The sequence below is a fragment of the Copadichromis virginalis genome, linkage group LG7, assembly GCF_057382275.1.
Source record: "Copadichromis virginalis isolate Kocher_CV1m ecotype Utaka linkage group LG7, C_Virginalis_male_GT1.1, whole genome shotgun sequence".
NCBI lineage: Eukaryota > Metazoa > Chordata > Actinopteri > Cichliformes > Cichlidae > Copadichromis > Copadichromis virginalis.
The window spans coordinates 15,546,377-15,562,280 of NC_140624.1; the positions used below are offsets into that span (position 1 = coordinate 15,546,377).

The 15,904-nt window shown below is 40.9% G+C and overlaps 3 protein-coding genes across 7 annotated transcripts; 2 read left to right on the forward strand and 1 right to left on the reverse strand.

The window, feature by feature from the left end:
- Nucleotides 1-777: 777 nt before the first annotated feature.
- spi1a (Spi-1 proto-oncogene a) lies at nucleotides 778-3,617 on the forward strand. Of its 3 annotated transcripts, none has more exons than XM_085462074.1 (5): nucleotides 778-951; nucleotides 1,366-1,489; nucleotides 1,565-1,737; nucleotides 2,799-2,931; nucleotides 3,031-3,617. In XM_085462074.1, the coding sequence occupies exons 1-5, from the start codon at nucleotides 925-927 to the stop codon at nucleotides 3,339-3,341; spliced, it is 768 nt and encodes a 255-aa protein (XP_085318200.1). In that variant the 5' UTR covers nucleotides 778-924; the 3' UTR covers nucleotides 3,342-3,617. The 3 variants fall into 3 exon arrangements, with proteins under 3 accessions (XP_085318200.1, XP_085318198.1, XP_085318199.1); XM_085462072.1 differs by having other exon boundaries at nucleotides 782-951; nucleotides 2,766-2,931; XM_085462073.1 differs by having other exon boundaries at nucleotides 783-951; nucleotides 1,396-1,489; nucleotides 2,766-2,931.
- Nucleotides 3,618-4,167: 550 nt separating this feature from the next.
- LOC146704734 (protein regulator of cytokinesis 1-like) lies at nucleotides 4,168-11,739 on the forward strand. 2 transcript variants are annotated; one of them, XM_085462061.1, is made up of 14 exons: nucleotides 4,168-4,361; nucleotides 5,193-5,325; nucleotides 5,415-5,537; nucleotides 5,637-5,870; nucleotides 5,947-6,117; nucleotides 6,201-6,350; nucleotides 6,463-6,610; nucleotides 6,708-6,844; nucleotides 6,934-7,029; nucleotides 7,809-7,955; nucleotides 8,069-8,179; nucleotides 9,753-9,860; nucleotides 10,248-10,424; nucleotides 11,286-11,739. In XM_085462061.1, the coding sequence occupies exons 1-14, from the start codon at nucleotides 4,351-4,353 to the stop codon at nucleotides 11,355-11,357; spliced, it is 1,818 nt and encodes a 605-aa protein (XP_085318187.1). In that variant the 5' UTR covers nucleotides 4,168-4,350; the 3' UTR covers nucleotides 11,358-11,739. The 2 variants fall into 2 exon arrangements, with proteins under 2 accessions (XP_085318187.1, XP_085318188.1); XM_085462062.1 differs by having other exon boundaries at nucleotides 10,248-10,357.
- LOC146704735 (ubiquitin-associated protein 1-like) lies at nucleotides 11,497-15,206 on the reverse strand. 2 transcript variants are annotated; one of them, XM_085462070.1, is made up of 6 exons: nucleotides 15,090-15,206; nucleotides 14,860-15,010; nucleotides 13,699-14,346; nucleotides 13,431-13,601; nucleotides 12,238-12,339; nucleotides 11,497-12,152 (listed from the first exon to the last, which is right to left on the reverse strand). In XM_085462070.1, the coding sequence occupies exons 2-6, from the start codon at nucleotides 14,980-14,982 to the stop codon at nucleotides 12,018-12,020; spliced, it is 1,179 nt and encodes a 392-aa protein (XP_085318196.1). In that variant the 5' UTR covers nucleotides 14,983-15,010; nucleotides 15,090-15,206; the 3' UTR covers nucleotides 11,497-12,017. The 2 variants fall into 2 exon arrangements, with proteins under 2 accessions (XP_085318196.1, XP_085318197.1); XM_085462071.1 differs by lacking the exon at nucleotides 15,090-15,206 and having other exon boundaries at nucleotides 14,860-15,041.
- Between the last annotated feature and the right edge of the window lie 698 nt (nucleotides 15,207-15,904).

A 15,904-nucleotide genomic window follows, 5' to 3' on the forward strand; every position in this document is an offset into this window, starting at 1 on the left:
TCTGGTAAGTTTCCATTAAACAGAGGCAAAGATGTCAAAGCACAGCGTAATAATGTTTGACTCATTCGATTATTTTAAAAGAAGTCATAAAAATCCACCTCCATGCCAGAAAAAAAAAGTCAGAAGGTGGTTATAAAAATCTCAGTGTTGTATGTATAAAAACGTAGACAAGTTACAGGGACAAAGTGAGTCCAGCTCTTTCCGTCTTTTTTTCACTGGTTTCATCTCATGGTCAGAACTTCCTCAATTGAAACCATAATGCCAAACAAAAAGAGGAACAAGGCTGGTCCAAACTTCACTTTTGGTTTCGACTGCTGCCTGCAGTAGCGATTAAAAAATTCCTGTGTGAATAAACCATACTCATTGTAATTGAGAGTTAGAATCTCATAAAGCCTGCTTTCCTCTTCAATTATGATGTGTTAAATGAAATAAGTGTTGCATTATCTTTAAGTTTAATCATGTTAGGAATGAGTGCAAAGATTAGAGTTAATGTCTCTCTAATCACATCAGTTGAACTGATGAGAGAGAAGAGTTGAAGCAGGGAAGGGCTCGTCATTTAATATGTGATAACCTTCTCCTCTCACTGCGTCTTCTTTAAGGGTGTGAATGTTTTCACAGACATGTGGAGATGTTTTGCACTCAGAGTGTGCTATAACACACAAAAAAAGCACACTGGGCTTTAGACTTTTAATGCATGCATGTAAACATGGTGTATGGCCATCAGGAACTAACTCACCATATGAACCTAGCAACTGGATATGAATGCAGACTGTATATGTTCCAGCTTATTTCTCACTTTCAGTTCCCATTTGCGTGCTGCAGTCAGTGCCTGGCGACACTCCGTATTTATCGGTGAAGCAATAAGAAAAAGTTAAAAATTACCACAAGCTTAAAGAACCAAGAAGCTCATGAAGCCTTGTTTACATGATGGATGGCTATGTTATATCATCTGTAAGTGGATCTCTTTTGATTTTTTTACCATGTATATGTCATACACCAGGAGATAAGGCTTTGATTTCAGTTTGCGACATCGTGAAGGTATTTTGTTTTCCATGTGGGTTTCTGTTAGATTGAGTTTTCAGTTACCTTTGAAGGTTATTCTAGTGACCAAAGTAGAGCTTTAAGACACTGGAGGTGGTACTTTATTTGTTATTAATGTCTGCAAAGATAATTTTTGTTTGTGTTTAAACAGGATATACTTATTTCATTGCATTTTAACCGTTAACATATGGTAAAGTCCAGTATATAATCTGCACTCCTGCTTTATTCAGCTGATTTGATTGTTTTGTCTCTTTTATGTTCTTCTAAAATCATATCTGAAAACATTTTGGAAAGACAAAGAGACTCAAACTTTTAATTTTTCAGAAACAACATCTCATATTTCCCCCCCAAAAGGCTTCAGAGGAGGTTATTGCAAATGAGGCAGAGAACTATCGACCGTCTGTGGAGCTGTACCCTTACCTCACCGGCGTGGGGGAGATTTGCGATGGTTAGTAGACTGGATTTCAGTGTTAGAAGGTGACTCATCATACGGCCATGTGCTTAAACCTCGGTCACTTTTCAGAACGTAGATGGACCTTCCAATCTGAGCGGGTCCAGGCGTCAGACTTTGAGAATCCCCTCACGGAGCTTCAGGCCGTGTCTCCCCCACAGCTGATACCACCCTACCGCTATGGCAGTGAGTCACTGTACCTCCAACTTGATCCTCCACTCGTTCCTCTGTCTGCATCACCACAAGTAAGTCCATGTATGGTAGCTTGAAAAAACACAGTTTCCATTGATGTGATTGGAATTACTGACAAGTGGCCTGACAAGTAACGAACCCCCTTCTATTAGGATACACTCACTGCCCAAGCTACTATTCTAAAGTAGAGAAATCCTTTTAAGTGTACTGCCGGGTTGTTTTTTTTTATTTGTTTTACTGTGATTGAGGTATTAACATGTAGCAGTGATGTTAGGCAGTGATGAAAAAAACATTTACTCAACTGTTACTACACTGCGTGACTCACATCAGTCTGATTGCTCATTATTTCTTCCCTGAGGGAGAATACATTTACTGGAGTCTTTAAAAAGACCTCAAACATTAAAAGAAACTCAGAAAAAAAAAAAACAAACCCTAAAGCTTTGGTAATTATTCTCACTGTCTTGAACACAGCCATGTCTGAAGTAACAGTAAATTATTTGACTTTACTCTGATTCATTTGACATTAAAATGTTCCTCATGTAAGGGTCACGTTCACTATGAAGCCTACATAATGTCAGAAAATTGCCTATAACAATTTTCTATACTCCAAGCAGAATCACAGGCCAAGAAGACCAGACAATATTTGGTATTTTTCTACTACACACTTGTAATGAACATATTTAGTTGACAGATTAATCAACAAATGGATTAGCCATTTCACACATAACTGTGTATATAAACTGTACGTGCTCCTGACTTTCAGAATCATTCAACTGCTGCCAAGAAATGAAAACAAACTGTGCTGCTGTGAACTGAATCGGGGATTTAGAAGATTATAATGTGATTTTATCTACACAAATACAGCACATGATGTGGACAGTCTGGGATATTTCCTCTGAAATGTCATCTGCACTGTTGGGTACTGCTGAGCACTGAATTCTAATTCTGGCACGGCAACTTCCTCTTTTAACACAATGACTGAGTTTAAATGAAAATGTCAGGTGATGAATAACTGCAAAACAAAAAATGTTGCCCGGTCTGTCACTTCTGTGCATAAACATGCTTTAAATTTCCCCTAAAGATCCCATATTACACCTCACCCCTGTGCTACCAGTACCCGCCTTCGGCCTCACCTGGACAGTACTACTCAGAGGAGGACCAGAGAGGAATCAGTCCACCGCTTGAGGTATCAGAGGGCGAGGATGAATATGAAGGTCATAACCCTTCTTCCTTCAGGAGAGACACTAGTGGGTATTTTCAAACCTCTTTTTTTTTTCTTACATTCAGTCATAAACCTTGTAAACTGAATAAAATTGCTTTAGCAATTCTTATACTTTCCACTCCAGACAACAAGAAGAAAATCCGTCTGTACCAGTTCCTCCTGGACATGCTAAGAAACGGCGACATGAGTGAGAGTATCTGGTGGGTGGACCAGGACAAGGGCATCTTCCAGTTCTCCACCAAACACAAGGAAGCCCTGGCGAACCACTGGGGTATTCAGAAAGGAAACCGCAAAAAAATGACCTACCAGAAAATGGCTCGAGCTCTGAGAAACTATGGTAAAACCGGAGAGATTAAAAAAGTGAAGAAGAAGCTAACCTACCAGTTCAGTGAGAATGTGTTGAGAAACTTATATTCACGTCAGTACCCTCAATGACAAGGGAACAAACGCTGTCTTTAATCATGCTAAACTACTCAAATTTTGTCTGTAGATTTACAATTTCAGTTTGTTTTTCTACCATGTTTCCTTCCTTATTTATTTGTAATCTGTGACATTTGCTAATGTCTATATAAACAGCTTAATTTTAAACTCAAATTATGGGTGAATAAGAACAAAACTAAGAGTAAAAGATCAGTGACAGCTGCAAATAAATGTTTTAAAAATGCATATTGTAATTTTCTGAATGCTGTAAATAAATATAATGCTCTGCTATTTTTGTCAAATTATTCAAATGAACTGGGTCTGTCTTTGAACAAACAAAAAATGTGTTTTACTCCTTAAAATAAAAATCTTCCTAGCCTTGTTAAAAAGGCAGAATAGAGCTGTCCCTCTCTGGAAAGATAGAGAACTCATTAGAATATTAAATTAAATAGATGTCGCAACAACACTCTTCGTGCAAAAGATTAAGTACAATAGTTGCTACGAAATGACCTGCGAGTAAATTATAAAGGTGTATTTAGTCTGTACCTATGTAACGTCCTTCCTTGGACAAAACTTTTTCTTCACTCGTCAGTATAGTCCTTATACCTGGCTATTTAAGAGGAAGGACTTTTATTTTTCTTTGTTTTGTTTTATTTTGTTTGTTGCAGACATTTCAAACACTTTTGTATGAATCATTAAAGCAATGTATCCCCATTTACCTCTTGCTGAAGACTGCTGCAGCCCCGCGTTTGGACAAGTGGGAGAAGTTGCACGTACAGCATAAGCTTTTATTTTACAAGTTCTCTGGTTCCGCTCCACAGCTATTTCCGCTTACGTCATTTCACCGGCCAATCAGAGTCCAAGCATTGTTTCGGTCCAAATTTCAAATGCACTCGACAAACGAACGAGCAGTCGGGCAACTACACTGACTTTAACCTAGATTTTTTTATTTGAGGAGTCAAAAGACCGTCTGCAGGAACAGGACGATTCTTTTTAAAACATTTCAATTGTCTGCGGTGGCGAAATGAGAGTGAGGTTAGTACTGAATATAAATATAATTCTTAGCGGTTTATGTAAGTTGTGTTCTAAACTTGCTGATTAGCTTTAGCATTTAATGTTAATTGTGACAAAGGTCGCACAGCCTGTTTCACACATTGAGACGGAGCAGTCGTTAGGTTATGCTGTCATTACTATTTGGGGTTTTTTGGTCACTCATATTGTTCAGGATTAGGGATACCACGGATATGCTACGCCGTCTGCAACTATTTAAATGTTAGTTTGCTCGGTCGATGGTGGAAGGGCTGTTGCGTCTGGTTTTGCGGGTGCTAACACAGCTGTTTCCTGTCTGGTTTTAAAATCCCTGGCTTACTGTAGTATAAAATAATATACTTTTTTGTTTACATTTTGAGTAATTGAAACACTAGTTAAAATATCAAAGTCCTGCTAACGTACAGGCCGCCCCCCACCCACCCCGAGGGCCACTTTGAGTCAGGAAAAACCCAGTGAAACCTGTCTGATTTGATTGTTAGCCCCGAATACACACCCGTAACCTCTGTGTACACCAGCTTATTTTATTACAGTATCCACCACACTTTACACTCGGTTACCCTGAACCTGTGAGCGGATACGTTTTTCCGTTTGATGAGCTCTTGAACTTTATTTTTACTTCATGAAATTAAAATTTTACTTGTATTGCGTTGTCATGTTGTATTTTATTTCATTGAAATGTATACCTTTCTACTTTTTTATGCCATTTTGTTATGTTTTTTGTATTTAGCTTATTTTTGAACTGCTGCAACAAAGGAATTGCTCAACTTTTGTGGTAAAGTGTATCTTAACAAACTTGAGGATCTGGTTCTCTTCCAGTGAAGTCCACGCTGCTGAGTCTGTTGCCTACCTGAACAGAGCCCTGGTCAGGTTGCAGGATATTTGGGAAGAGATAGGGATTCCTGAAGAGCAGCGCCTACAAAGAACCAATGATGTTCACAAGCACATTAAAGTGAGTTCTGACACTGGTGTACATTATGGTACCTTTTGGCCTTGTAGGACTAATCATACAATTGCCTCTTTGGTTGTTCTTGCCTTCAGGGTTTGCTGGACCTCATGATTGCAGAAGAAGAGGAGCTCAAGAAGAGAGTACTCAAAAGTATAGAGTCTTGTCGCAAGGAACTCAGTATTTTGTATAGTGAGCTTCAGATGGCCCCTTTTGAGGTATTTACATTTGAGAAGTGTGTCTGAGTGTTTTTTTTTGTTTTTTTATAACCAACAAGACGATCTGTGTTAGGCCTTACCTTTTGGATTTCTTTGCAGGAGGAGGATGGCTGCAGCATGTTGCAGATGGAGAAGAACTGCCGCACACATCTGGAGGTGATGAAGGAGCACAAAAAGCAAAGAATGGAAGAGCTTAAAGGCCTCGTTGTCAAAGACCGAGAGCTGTGTGATGTTATGTGCACTACCCCATTTTGCATCAACCAGGACTCTGTTCCATCATTGACACAGCTAGAGAGCTATCGGGCCTACGTTGATGATCTCACCAAAGAGAAGGTGTTTTTGATTTTCTGTTTGTTTCTTTAATATTACAGTTTTTGCTTTTGGTTTGTAACCTGTCTCGTCACTGCAGGAGCATCGTCGCAAAGAATTTGTGAGCATCAAAAAGGAGATCATTGTATGCATGGATGATCTGGAGCAGCAGCCAGAGACGAGTTTTGAGACTGATGTGATTTGTGAGGATGAAGAGGCATTTTGCCTGTCGAATGACAACATTGCTGCTCTCAAACTCCTCCTCGGTCAAGTGAGTTTGTGATCTTTCCTTTTCTAATATGATCCGTCTATGGTATTGCATAGAATAACGTGGGTGATTTCTTCTTCTTCCAGTTGCAAAACCGCAAGGCTGAGAATGAGCTCCTTTGTTCAGGTTACCGCACTAAGATCCAGGAGCTCTGGGAACGGCTTCAGATTCCCCAAGAGGACAGGGAAATTTTCTCAGAGCATATGATCAACACAAAGAAAAGAAACATGGAAGTGGTACAAACCTACCTTTTGATTTATAATTTTAAATAATGTGTCTGTTTACTTTCCACCCAGATCCTCTAAGCCCTCGTAAAAGGTTCTGATAATGTGTATCCTGTGTTTCTAGCTCCAGGCTGAGGTCCAGCGTCTAGAGGTGCTGAAAATGCAGAGCATGCAAAGTGTCATTGAGGCCATCCGAGCAGAGATCGCCCTCCTATGGAATAAATGTTTCTACAGCCCCGAACAGCAACAAGCTTTTGCTCCATTCCATGATGGTGAATGTCTGTTTTAATAACGACTGCTTTATTTCAAACATATGCACCAAAGGTCACAGAGGGCGTTACTGTTCTGGTACATCTTTTCTTTACTCAGATGATTTCACAGAAGAGCTCCTCAATCTACATGAGGCTAAGATCACGACCTTGAAGAAGTGTTATGAGGACCACAAAGATCTCTTTGAGGGAGTCACTAAATGGCAGGACAACTGGACGTTGTACTTGGAGCTTGACGTGAGTGCTGTCTCTAAGTTTTTTGTGGAAGCTTTTAAAATGCTTATCTCTGGGCATGGTGACATGTGGCTGTATGCTTCCCCTTTTAGAAAAAGGCTAATGACCCTTCAAGATTCAACAACAGGGGTGGGAACCTTCTGAAAGAAGAGAAGCAGAGAACTGACCTGCAGAAAAGTTTGCCTAAGGTGAGAATTTCTATGCTGCTTCAGTAAAAATAGCATTACTGTAAGCAGATGCCAGCCTGTAAGATATTCTCTTAGAAGACATTTCAAAGATGTCATATTGGATGAATTGGCAAATAAAAGGAGATGAAGAAAAACTCCATTGCTGTATTGCAGGTTTTGTCCAACAGATGGGGATATTAAATGACTGTCACTCTCTGGTTCAGGTGCATATGTCTGTTCATCAAAAGCATTTCAGAAATTGATGTAATCTGAAAGTCCACTGTCAGTGCAGAAGCTGTTAAAAGGGAATCGGCTGAGCTCTACTAATCCAAAAATGCACATTTTGCTGTTCAAAATGGGCTTTATTTAGATAGCCTAGTCAGGGGACACATGCAGCAAAGGGCCTCTGGTGGGTGGCCCTGCATTTCTGCCTTGCAATCTATGGTCAACTGTATATTGTGTGAGTTCAACTGCTTTGGGATTTTCTCTGGAAAAAGAACAGTTCAGAGCAAATCATTAAATGCTCAAAATTACTCTGACATTATGTCCGTGATGACTGGATGTAATCTTTCCTACCTTACTTCAGGCCCACACGGTCTTTAAAAAACCAGTTGAGTGCAGTTTGAAGCCTTGAGTTTTGGCTCACAGGGATTTTTCTCACATTAGACTCCCTCCTCATTATTAAGTATTGGTATTGTTTCACAGTGGTGTCTGTTTGTTTTTTAAAGTGTACATATAAGAGAAGTAAGTGTAATAAGGCCCCTTTTTGTGACAACATAAAAACTTATGCTTGTTTTCAGTTGGAAAAGAGTCTGAAAGCCCAAATCGACGTTTGGGAGCAGGAGCATGGCAAAGATTTTCTGGTGAATGGACAGAAATTCCTCGATTATGTGCAGCAGCAGTGGGATCAACACCACAATGAAAAGGAGAAGGAGAAGCTTGAAAGGGTATGTGAGGTTATTGCTGTGACACACTCTGTCGTGACTTTCACTTCCCTGTAGCAGTAGTTTTGCCAGTGCATTTTTTTTTTTCTTTAAATGCATTGTTCTTTGGAAAATAGCAAATGAAGAAAACTAAGCAGATGCAAGAGGAAATGCTGTATGGAACGATGGTGAAAACCCCGTCTAAAAGGCGGATAGGAGGGACTCCAACACCTGGAAAAATGAAAAAGGTAAATGGGTAGATATTTCTGTGGTTTTTCTCAATCAATCAAAGCTTTATTCGTCACATGCAGGTTGCCCTGCAGTGAAATGGGACCCCCCCGACCTTACACATATAGCACAAACATTACATGGGGATACAGGTCGGAGATTGGTAGAATCAGAGAAAAAAACATTGAAATGTACACTACAGTGGGGAAAGTACAAGAGGGGAAAAAAGAGACCCCTACTCATGCTGTGCTTCCATGGTAGGACAGCATGAGAACAGGAAACAAAAAAAACTCCTCTGCACAAAAAAGCACATAAATGTCCACAGCACAACATTGTGAAGACATGACAAGCCACAGGGGTGGGTGGGGGGTGAGGAGTAATCCGAAGCGAACACAGCAGCCGCCCTGCACAGCGCTACCATTCCAGCGCGGCACACAGACCCGCCGTGTTCCCTCGCAGGAAACAAGGCGTTGGAAAGGGAGGGGGGATGAGTGAGTGCCTATCAGTGCAAGTGTATGTGTGTGCGTGTCCATAGTTCAGCTGAGACAGTGTCCTTCGGCCTATCAGGCTAAGTAAACAGTCCTCCAGCCAATCCAGGTGTCCTTGCATGGGATGGGAAGAATAGCCGTAACACAGTCGTTATCAGGGAGTGATTGTTCGGCTCCAGCCTTGGGCCTGCAGCTGGCGCCGCAATGTTCATGTTGATTTTGTTAATTTCCATGCGAGCAGCCCAGGAGAATTTTCAGGCTGCTCTTTAACACTCCGACGCTGGTCTCTCAATCTCCCGTTGGAGAGTCGCGAGCCTCCCCATGATGGTATCAAACTTCTGTTCCATGGTGTTATCATTCTTTTGATTCTGAGACCTCACAACTGCAGTGATCCGTTCCGCGATGTTTTCCAACTGTCACTCAAGGGTCTCATTTTGAGCAGGCCTCTCTCTGATGTTTCCCCCCATACGCTCAATGGTGTTGTTTGAGCCTTCACAGCAGCTGCAAGCGTCTCCAAGGTGTTGACCATATTACGTTCGTTGTGAGAGGTTGCGCCTCGTTCCATTTCGATTCCAGCGGGCAGCCTTGGGGGGGGTTTGAACAGCTGGTTCCGCTCTCTTATTTCTCCAATAAACCAGGGCTAAGCCAACTCCGATCAGCATGAACCCTGTTATCACGGTTCCGAATAGATGGATATCTTCAGCGTCCTCGATAGACAGTCCCGCCAGGCACATGATCCTCCAGTTCTGCCACCCGTCCATCGTGTATCCGGCAGGGAAAGTCCCTCCAGGGCACTCAGGCTCTCCCGAGCCCAGATTTCTCGTTGAGAAAAGGGTGTCAATAGCATTCAGAGACCAGTTGATCAAATCCATAATTCTCTTTTAGGTTTTAGAGAACGACAGTGTGAGGCTATTCCAGGGAAAGTAATGCACACAAGACAAGGACATAGGCTAAGTAGGGAAGATAAGGGTGAGGAGGAGAGGAGAAAAGTGCGACCGCCTTCGCTGAGAGCTGAAGAAGAAAAATATTTCTGTGGTTTTTCTGTAACTGTGTTAATGTCAAACGTGAGCACTGACTGAAACGCCTGTGTGCCCTGTCCACTCAGCTCAATGGCACCTCAACTTTCTCCACTCCAACCAGCTTCCTGAGTTCAGGCCTCAGTGGGACCATGTGCCTGTCGTCCACCCAGAAACCACCGTTGTCTGCTAGCAAGGTATTGTGCTTCATGTTGTTTTTGACAGTCAAACCATCAGGATTAGATTGGCTTGTTCAGTATCTTAGACAGGTTTGATCATCATTATTTTCATATTGAAACGGTAAAACCTCTTACATTAGTTTGTATCTAGACTCAATGTTGGTCAACGTTTGAGTTTAGTGTGCTCTGAATATGATGCAGACGTTGACACTGATAATCATTCTACCCAACTAGTCAAGTCCAGTGTCGTTAACTAAGATAAATATACATAATATCAAATGCATTATTTTGTATGTCAAGATATTGGACACGGTGAAAGTGCTCATCTGTCATAATGTCCTATATAGTCTTTAAAATGAAAGGGCTTGCCAAAACACATCATCATTCTAGTTGGTCTCATTGTAGGGTCTTGGCCTGCGAACCCCTGGACATGGAAAGGCACCCCGTGCGCTAGAGCGAAACAAGGAAAATATCTCCCACCTTAATAGAAACACTCCAAGTGGCACACCACTAAGGTCTCAGGATACTCAAGATCACACCTTCACCTTTAACTCTATTGCTGGCTCCTATTCGGAATTTGCGGTAAATGGGGTTTTTACATCTGTTTAGTCAACTCAGTGGTAAAGATTATTGTAAGACTAAACATTTGGCTCACAGTTTAAGTTTACCACCAAATGTACAACTTATTTAATTTCTTGCTATGTGGGTGTACATGTATTTTATAATGCAGATGAAATTCCCACATTATGCAGTTGTGATGCAAAGAAAAAGCTACAAAAATCATTTATAACATGATGACAAGACTTTAAGAAACAAAGCTGTCTGCCATCTTTTAATGTTTGAATACATTTATTCCAAATTTCGTCATACAGTCAGCAGTAATTAATATATAGAAAATGTTGATTATTTGTATTGAGATTTACACGAACCACCACCTTTTACATATAAGTATACATATAGTGTTTGACACATCCACTGGGAGAGCGGGCAGGGGGATTGCGTCAGAAGGGGCAGCCGGCATACAATCAAAGTTACTGATTCATCCACTGAGGCAACCCCCTGTTAATAAAGGGACAGCCAAAAGAATCTGTCTACAATGAATGTATAAATTTAAAAAGTCAAAGTACACTAGGTCTTATGAAAAAAAATATTGAAATGGCTACGGCCCTGTGCTATAACTAATAAATAAAAAATAAAAAATAAAAAAATCCTGTCATGCCAAAGTTTCAATGACTTTTTTGTCTGAGCTGCAGCTAAAACTTTCCACCACATGACTCAAATCTGGTCATCATGAGGTTAAAGGTTTCCAAAGTGAATACATCTACTTAATTTGTCATGTGAGAAAACCATGTTGATACACAAATATTTTACCTTTGATCTTTTTTTTTTCTTCTTTTTTTTTTTTTTAAATATGAAAACATTAATTTGGACTGTTTCTTACAGAGGGACCTCACGAAGTCTTCTAAATCGAATGTAAAGTCAGGACTGCTGAACTCGACTGTCAGTCATCAGTGATGGTTCAACAGAGCTGCTCTGGCACAGAGGGTCGCCCACCTCAGGGGTAGTTTGGTGACACAATGAACAAGAGGGAACTTCTTACAAAAAACTGTAAATATTTTGTCAACATTTCTCTTTATTAGAATTTTTTCCAGGGTTTCCTCTGCTCTTTGCATTTCTCTGGCATTTTAAAAGTTTTACGATGTCTTTTTATTTGATCCTATTTTGGCTTAGATTAAATATTATCTGTTATCTACGGCACTACTGTTTTACTAAATTGGAAAGTGGCACCATGATTTTCTTTTTCGAGCTGGATTGACAGCTAATTTTGCTTATCAGAAACCAAACATAGGGTGGTTTTATTCTTTTCTTTAACCTGTAAATAAACGTTTTAAAAGCAGTTTGTTCTCTGTGGCTATTATTTTCCCATCATTCCTGCCCCTAATTTTTCAGCTGAACATGGTTTTACTTCAGCTGAGTGTAAGCCAAAACGCAGTATTTGATTTCAGCCAGAGGTAAATCCTTGCCAGAGTTATCATTGTAATTGTAAAGTATTGTTCTTTCTATAAAACTATAGGTAGGGGACTGGTCTGGAGGAACTGAGCTCTCACGAGTGCTCTTCTAGTGAGTGGATGTAAAAGTCCTTCCCTTCTTTTCACTGGAAATGTGATGACTTATTTAAGCCATGCGTGTCATGAGCTCCTCAAGAGCCCTCTCACGGTGATTTTCATTAACAAGCAGCACTTCTTTGATTGCGCTTTGCTGGAAGCCCATCTCGTTAAACTGAGCCAACAGGCGTAGGAACTCAGCAGCCTGGAAAAAGAAGATATTGTTTTGCTCCTTCACGTCAAGGTACAATAGTGTGTGACAGGTGCTGACTTGGAAAAACTGGATTTACCTTGCTTTCACAGTTCTGAAACATCTCCAAAGCCTCTTCCACCTGTGCTTGGTCATAACCCAGCTGACACAGACGATCACAGGTAACCAGATATTTTAACACCTGTCGATAGCAGAAAAAGCATGAATTTTATCCATTTCTGTGTATAATTTTATGAAGTCTATTCATTAACGTTTGGGAATGTGAATACAGGATATAGCTTGACCTACATACTATTACTTTACAGATGTTGTTGAACTCATTAGATAGGGTTCCTTGCTCTGTTCAAAAATTTACACACAGAGGTGAAGTGCCTTTGAATATTTTACTTAATCTAATTGGATAGAAGTATGGACAGCTTTGAATTGAGGTGTGCTGAGCATTTATAGAGATACTGTGAATGTTTACCAATCCAGTTTTACATGCCAATCTGCCTGGAATGACTGAGGATGGATCATTTACATTTGGTTGGATGCTGTAGAGTTGAGACACAGCTCATTTGGAAAATAGCTTAATTTTCAGGAGACCATCCAAGACCGCGTGGCTGGGCTTCTGTTCATCTTTAAAAAGGATACATGTCTCAAGTTTGCGCACGTCTTTCAGTTTTTCAATGGAAAGCTTGAATGTCTTCTGTAATTTTTGGAAAGGGGCAAGCTAGCCCTCTATAGATGTCTCCCAACTAACTTATACCCTTCTGCCTCCAGATTTTAAACACACAGTCCTCCAAACCTGGACTGAATGATTGATTGAAGCATATTGGGGACTCGACATATACCTTGGGGCCTTTCAGTAGTAAGAGCACCTGAGGCCAGACTTGATGCCCAGTGTCTTTAATTAAAATACAATAGCATATATCTTATCCCACCACTCATAACTGTGATGCTGGGCTAACAAAGAGACAGATACCATTCATGCTCACGTTCACACCTATGGCCAATTTAGATTCACATATTAACCCAACATGCAGGTATTTGGACTGTGCAAAGAAGCCAGAGAACCCACACAGGCAGGAGAACATGTAAACTCAACACAAAAGGCTCCAGCTGGCTAGTAGATTTGAACCTTCTTGGTGCTAACTACTGTATCACTGTGCCGCTCTATCCTAAAAGTTTTAATTTCGAGTCAGAATTTACTCAGTCAGACTTAAGAGTTCACAGTTTCGTAGAAAAATGCAATCATTAAACGGCATGTTCTAGCCCCAGTGTGTTACGTACCTTTTCAGGGCTCCTATAGCCTGTCTTCTGCAGCGCCAGAATAGCTGTTCTTAAAGGGTAGCCTTTCTCAGTGATTGTTTCAAGTAACTCTCTCTCTTCCTGGCTGAGGGCTGTCAAAAGCTCTGCTGCACAGTCGAAGAAAACCCCCCGAGACACACCGCTCGTCAGAACCTGATGATGACAAGGGAAGACCAGGCACAAATAATAGAAAACAGCTTTACCTGCTTCAAGTATTATATTGTTATGTGACGCTCTCAGAAAAACCAACCTTCTTTCTGCGGTTTTTTAAAACAGGCCCTGCAGAGGAGGGTCGTTGTTGCTGCCTTGGTGGGGAAGGTCCAGCGGGTGGTGTGTTTTGGGAGAACTTCCTGCCTGAAGAGCGCTGCCTCTTCTTGATGTTCCTCTGGCCCTGAGGGAGCGGGCTGGCTTGCTGTGATCTGTGCTGCTCGAGCACACGCAGAGGCTGTCTGCACTCTTGGGGAGAAGACGTGCCCCTGTGACCTCTGAAACACTGAGCTGAGCCAGTCTTACAGTTGTGAGGGGAAGCAACAAAGTGCATGTCTTTGACTCTGGAGATTGGGCCTTTGAGTGAAGCGCTCCGGGGCCGCTCCCTGCAATTGATGAGGTGAGGGGCATCTTCAGTAGAGGACATTTCATTGTCCTCATGATAACCATCTTCATCATCAGAGTCAGATACAAGGAACTTGACGGTGCGATGGCGCAGCCAGTGAGCGTCTGCAGAGTTCAAGCTGTGGCTGCGGGGCCGAGGGTTGGGGACCCACTGATCGCTGCTCCTGGGAGTGACTCTGTGACTCTCCTTAGGGCTGCTGAACATCAACCAGTAAGGTGGGCAGGATGGAGCCTGGCAGACTGGCTGCTGGCCAGTTAAAATCCATCTCTCCAGGTTGAATCCGTACTGCAGAAAAATTATAAAGATTTGGAGCATTAGCCTTTTCCACAGCTGACATTTACAGGTGTGGAGGTTACTAAAAACCGTAATAACTGTGTAGTATTCAAGTGTGGACATGACCCTAAATATACAAATTTTATCATACAACCTGTGCTTTTCTTCCAGGGGAAAAAGACCTATACCAGTAATGTTAATAAGGTGCAATAAAAACCATTTTCAACTTCACAGTAAAAGCCCAATCTAGCTTTTTTATTTGAACTTAATCCTTCATTACAGTGTGCATATTGTTTCAGGAGAACATTGTCTTCAGCACTGTTTAAACTCTTATTAGAATCTGTAACTTCAGAAGTGCATTAAAATGAAGAAGAAAAAAAAAAGCTTTGCTAAACTCCAAAACTCAAACCCTGGATTTTAAAGTAATTAAACTGAGAAAGTAAAATTGCAAGCAGATACTGAACAAGAAAGAACACACAGGCTCTATATTGAGAAATTTTTTGAAATGTTTTTTTAATGTTTGACCTCAGTTTCCTTCATTATCTGTCGGCAGTCTGGTAGAGTAATGTCCGGAGCAGGCAACAGCTGCATTTCTTCCTCCAGTGGACCCAGCTCGGTCTGAAACGGGACATCTTCCAGCATGTTCATCACCACCAAAATGTTTCAAATCACCAACCTGCATCAGAAGACATGAAGATCTCCTGTATCTTCAGCTTTAAGTTTTAAAAGAAAGTTTTACCTTTTGACATTTTTACCTTGGTCAGATATGTTCTTCCAGGTCCACGGTCCTCTGAAACAATCGGCAAGTGTTTGGAGTAAATGACTCACAGACAGCAGACGCGATAAACCCCTTCGCCACTAAGCCTCTGACATCATTGAGTTTGTTTACCAATACCTCAGGTGCCTGCTTTAACCTCCTAAGACCCGAACTCTTAAACGGCATGCATTTTTAATTTCTCTTTGATATTTGGGCATATTAGGGCCCGATGAATGTAAAAACAAAGAATTACCAGATTTTCTTTTTTTTAACCTTATTTTTGTTTTTAGAAAAATAAGAGCCACAAATGAAGATATTCGTTTAAAATTTTAGAACAGTAGCAGTATAATGTCCTCGTAAGTGGATATCAGGCCCTTGTAGAGCAAAATTGAGTATGTTGGTCTAAATAACCCAAAATGTGATGTCCACATATGTGGACGCCAGGTCCTAGGAGGTTAATCCCACAGTCATACAGCCATTAGAAATATATCAAACAAACATATCAAAATTAAACCATGTAACACCAAAACATATTATACATATTATATTTTGAAAAACAAATACAGTTGTCTAACATTTATAAGTATTATTATTAAAACTTCACTATTTTATCCCTTTCAGCAGATTGTATCATTTTCCATCTGTATTCAAGGCCACACTAAAGACTTTGTACGGACACTTTGTGACTTTCCTGTGTACTAGGAGGAGGATTAGGGAAATGCTGAGGTATCAGGAAACAAAGCACAGCACAATACTTTCCAGAGATTAGCTGATTACATAAAGGTGACAGCCTAACAGTGCATCGCAACATTG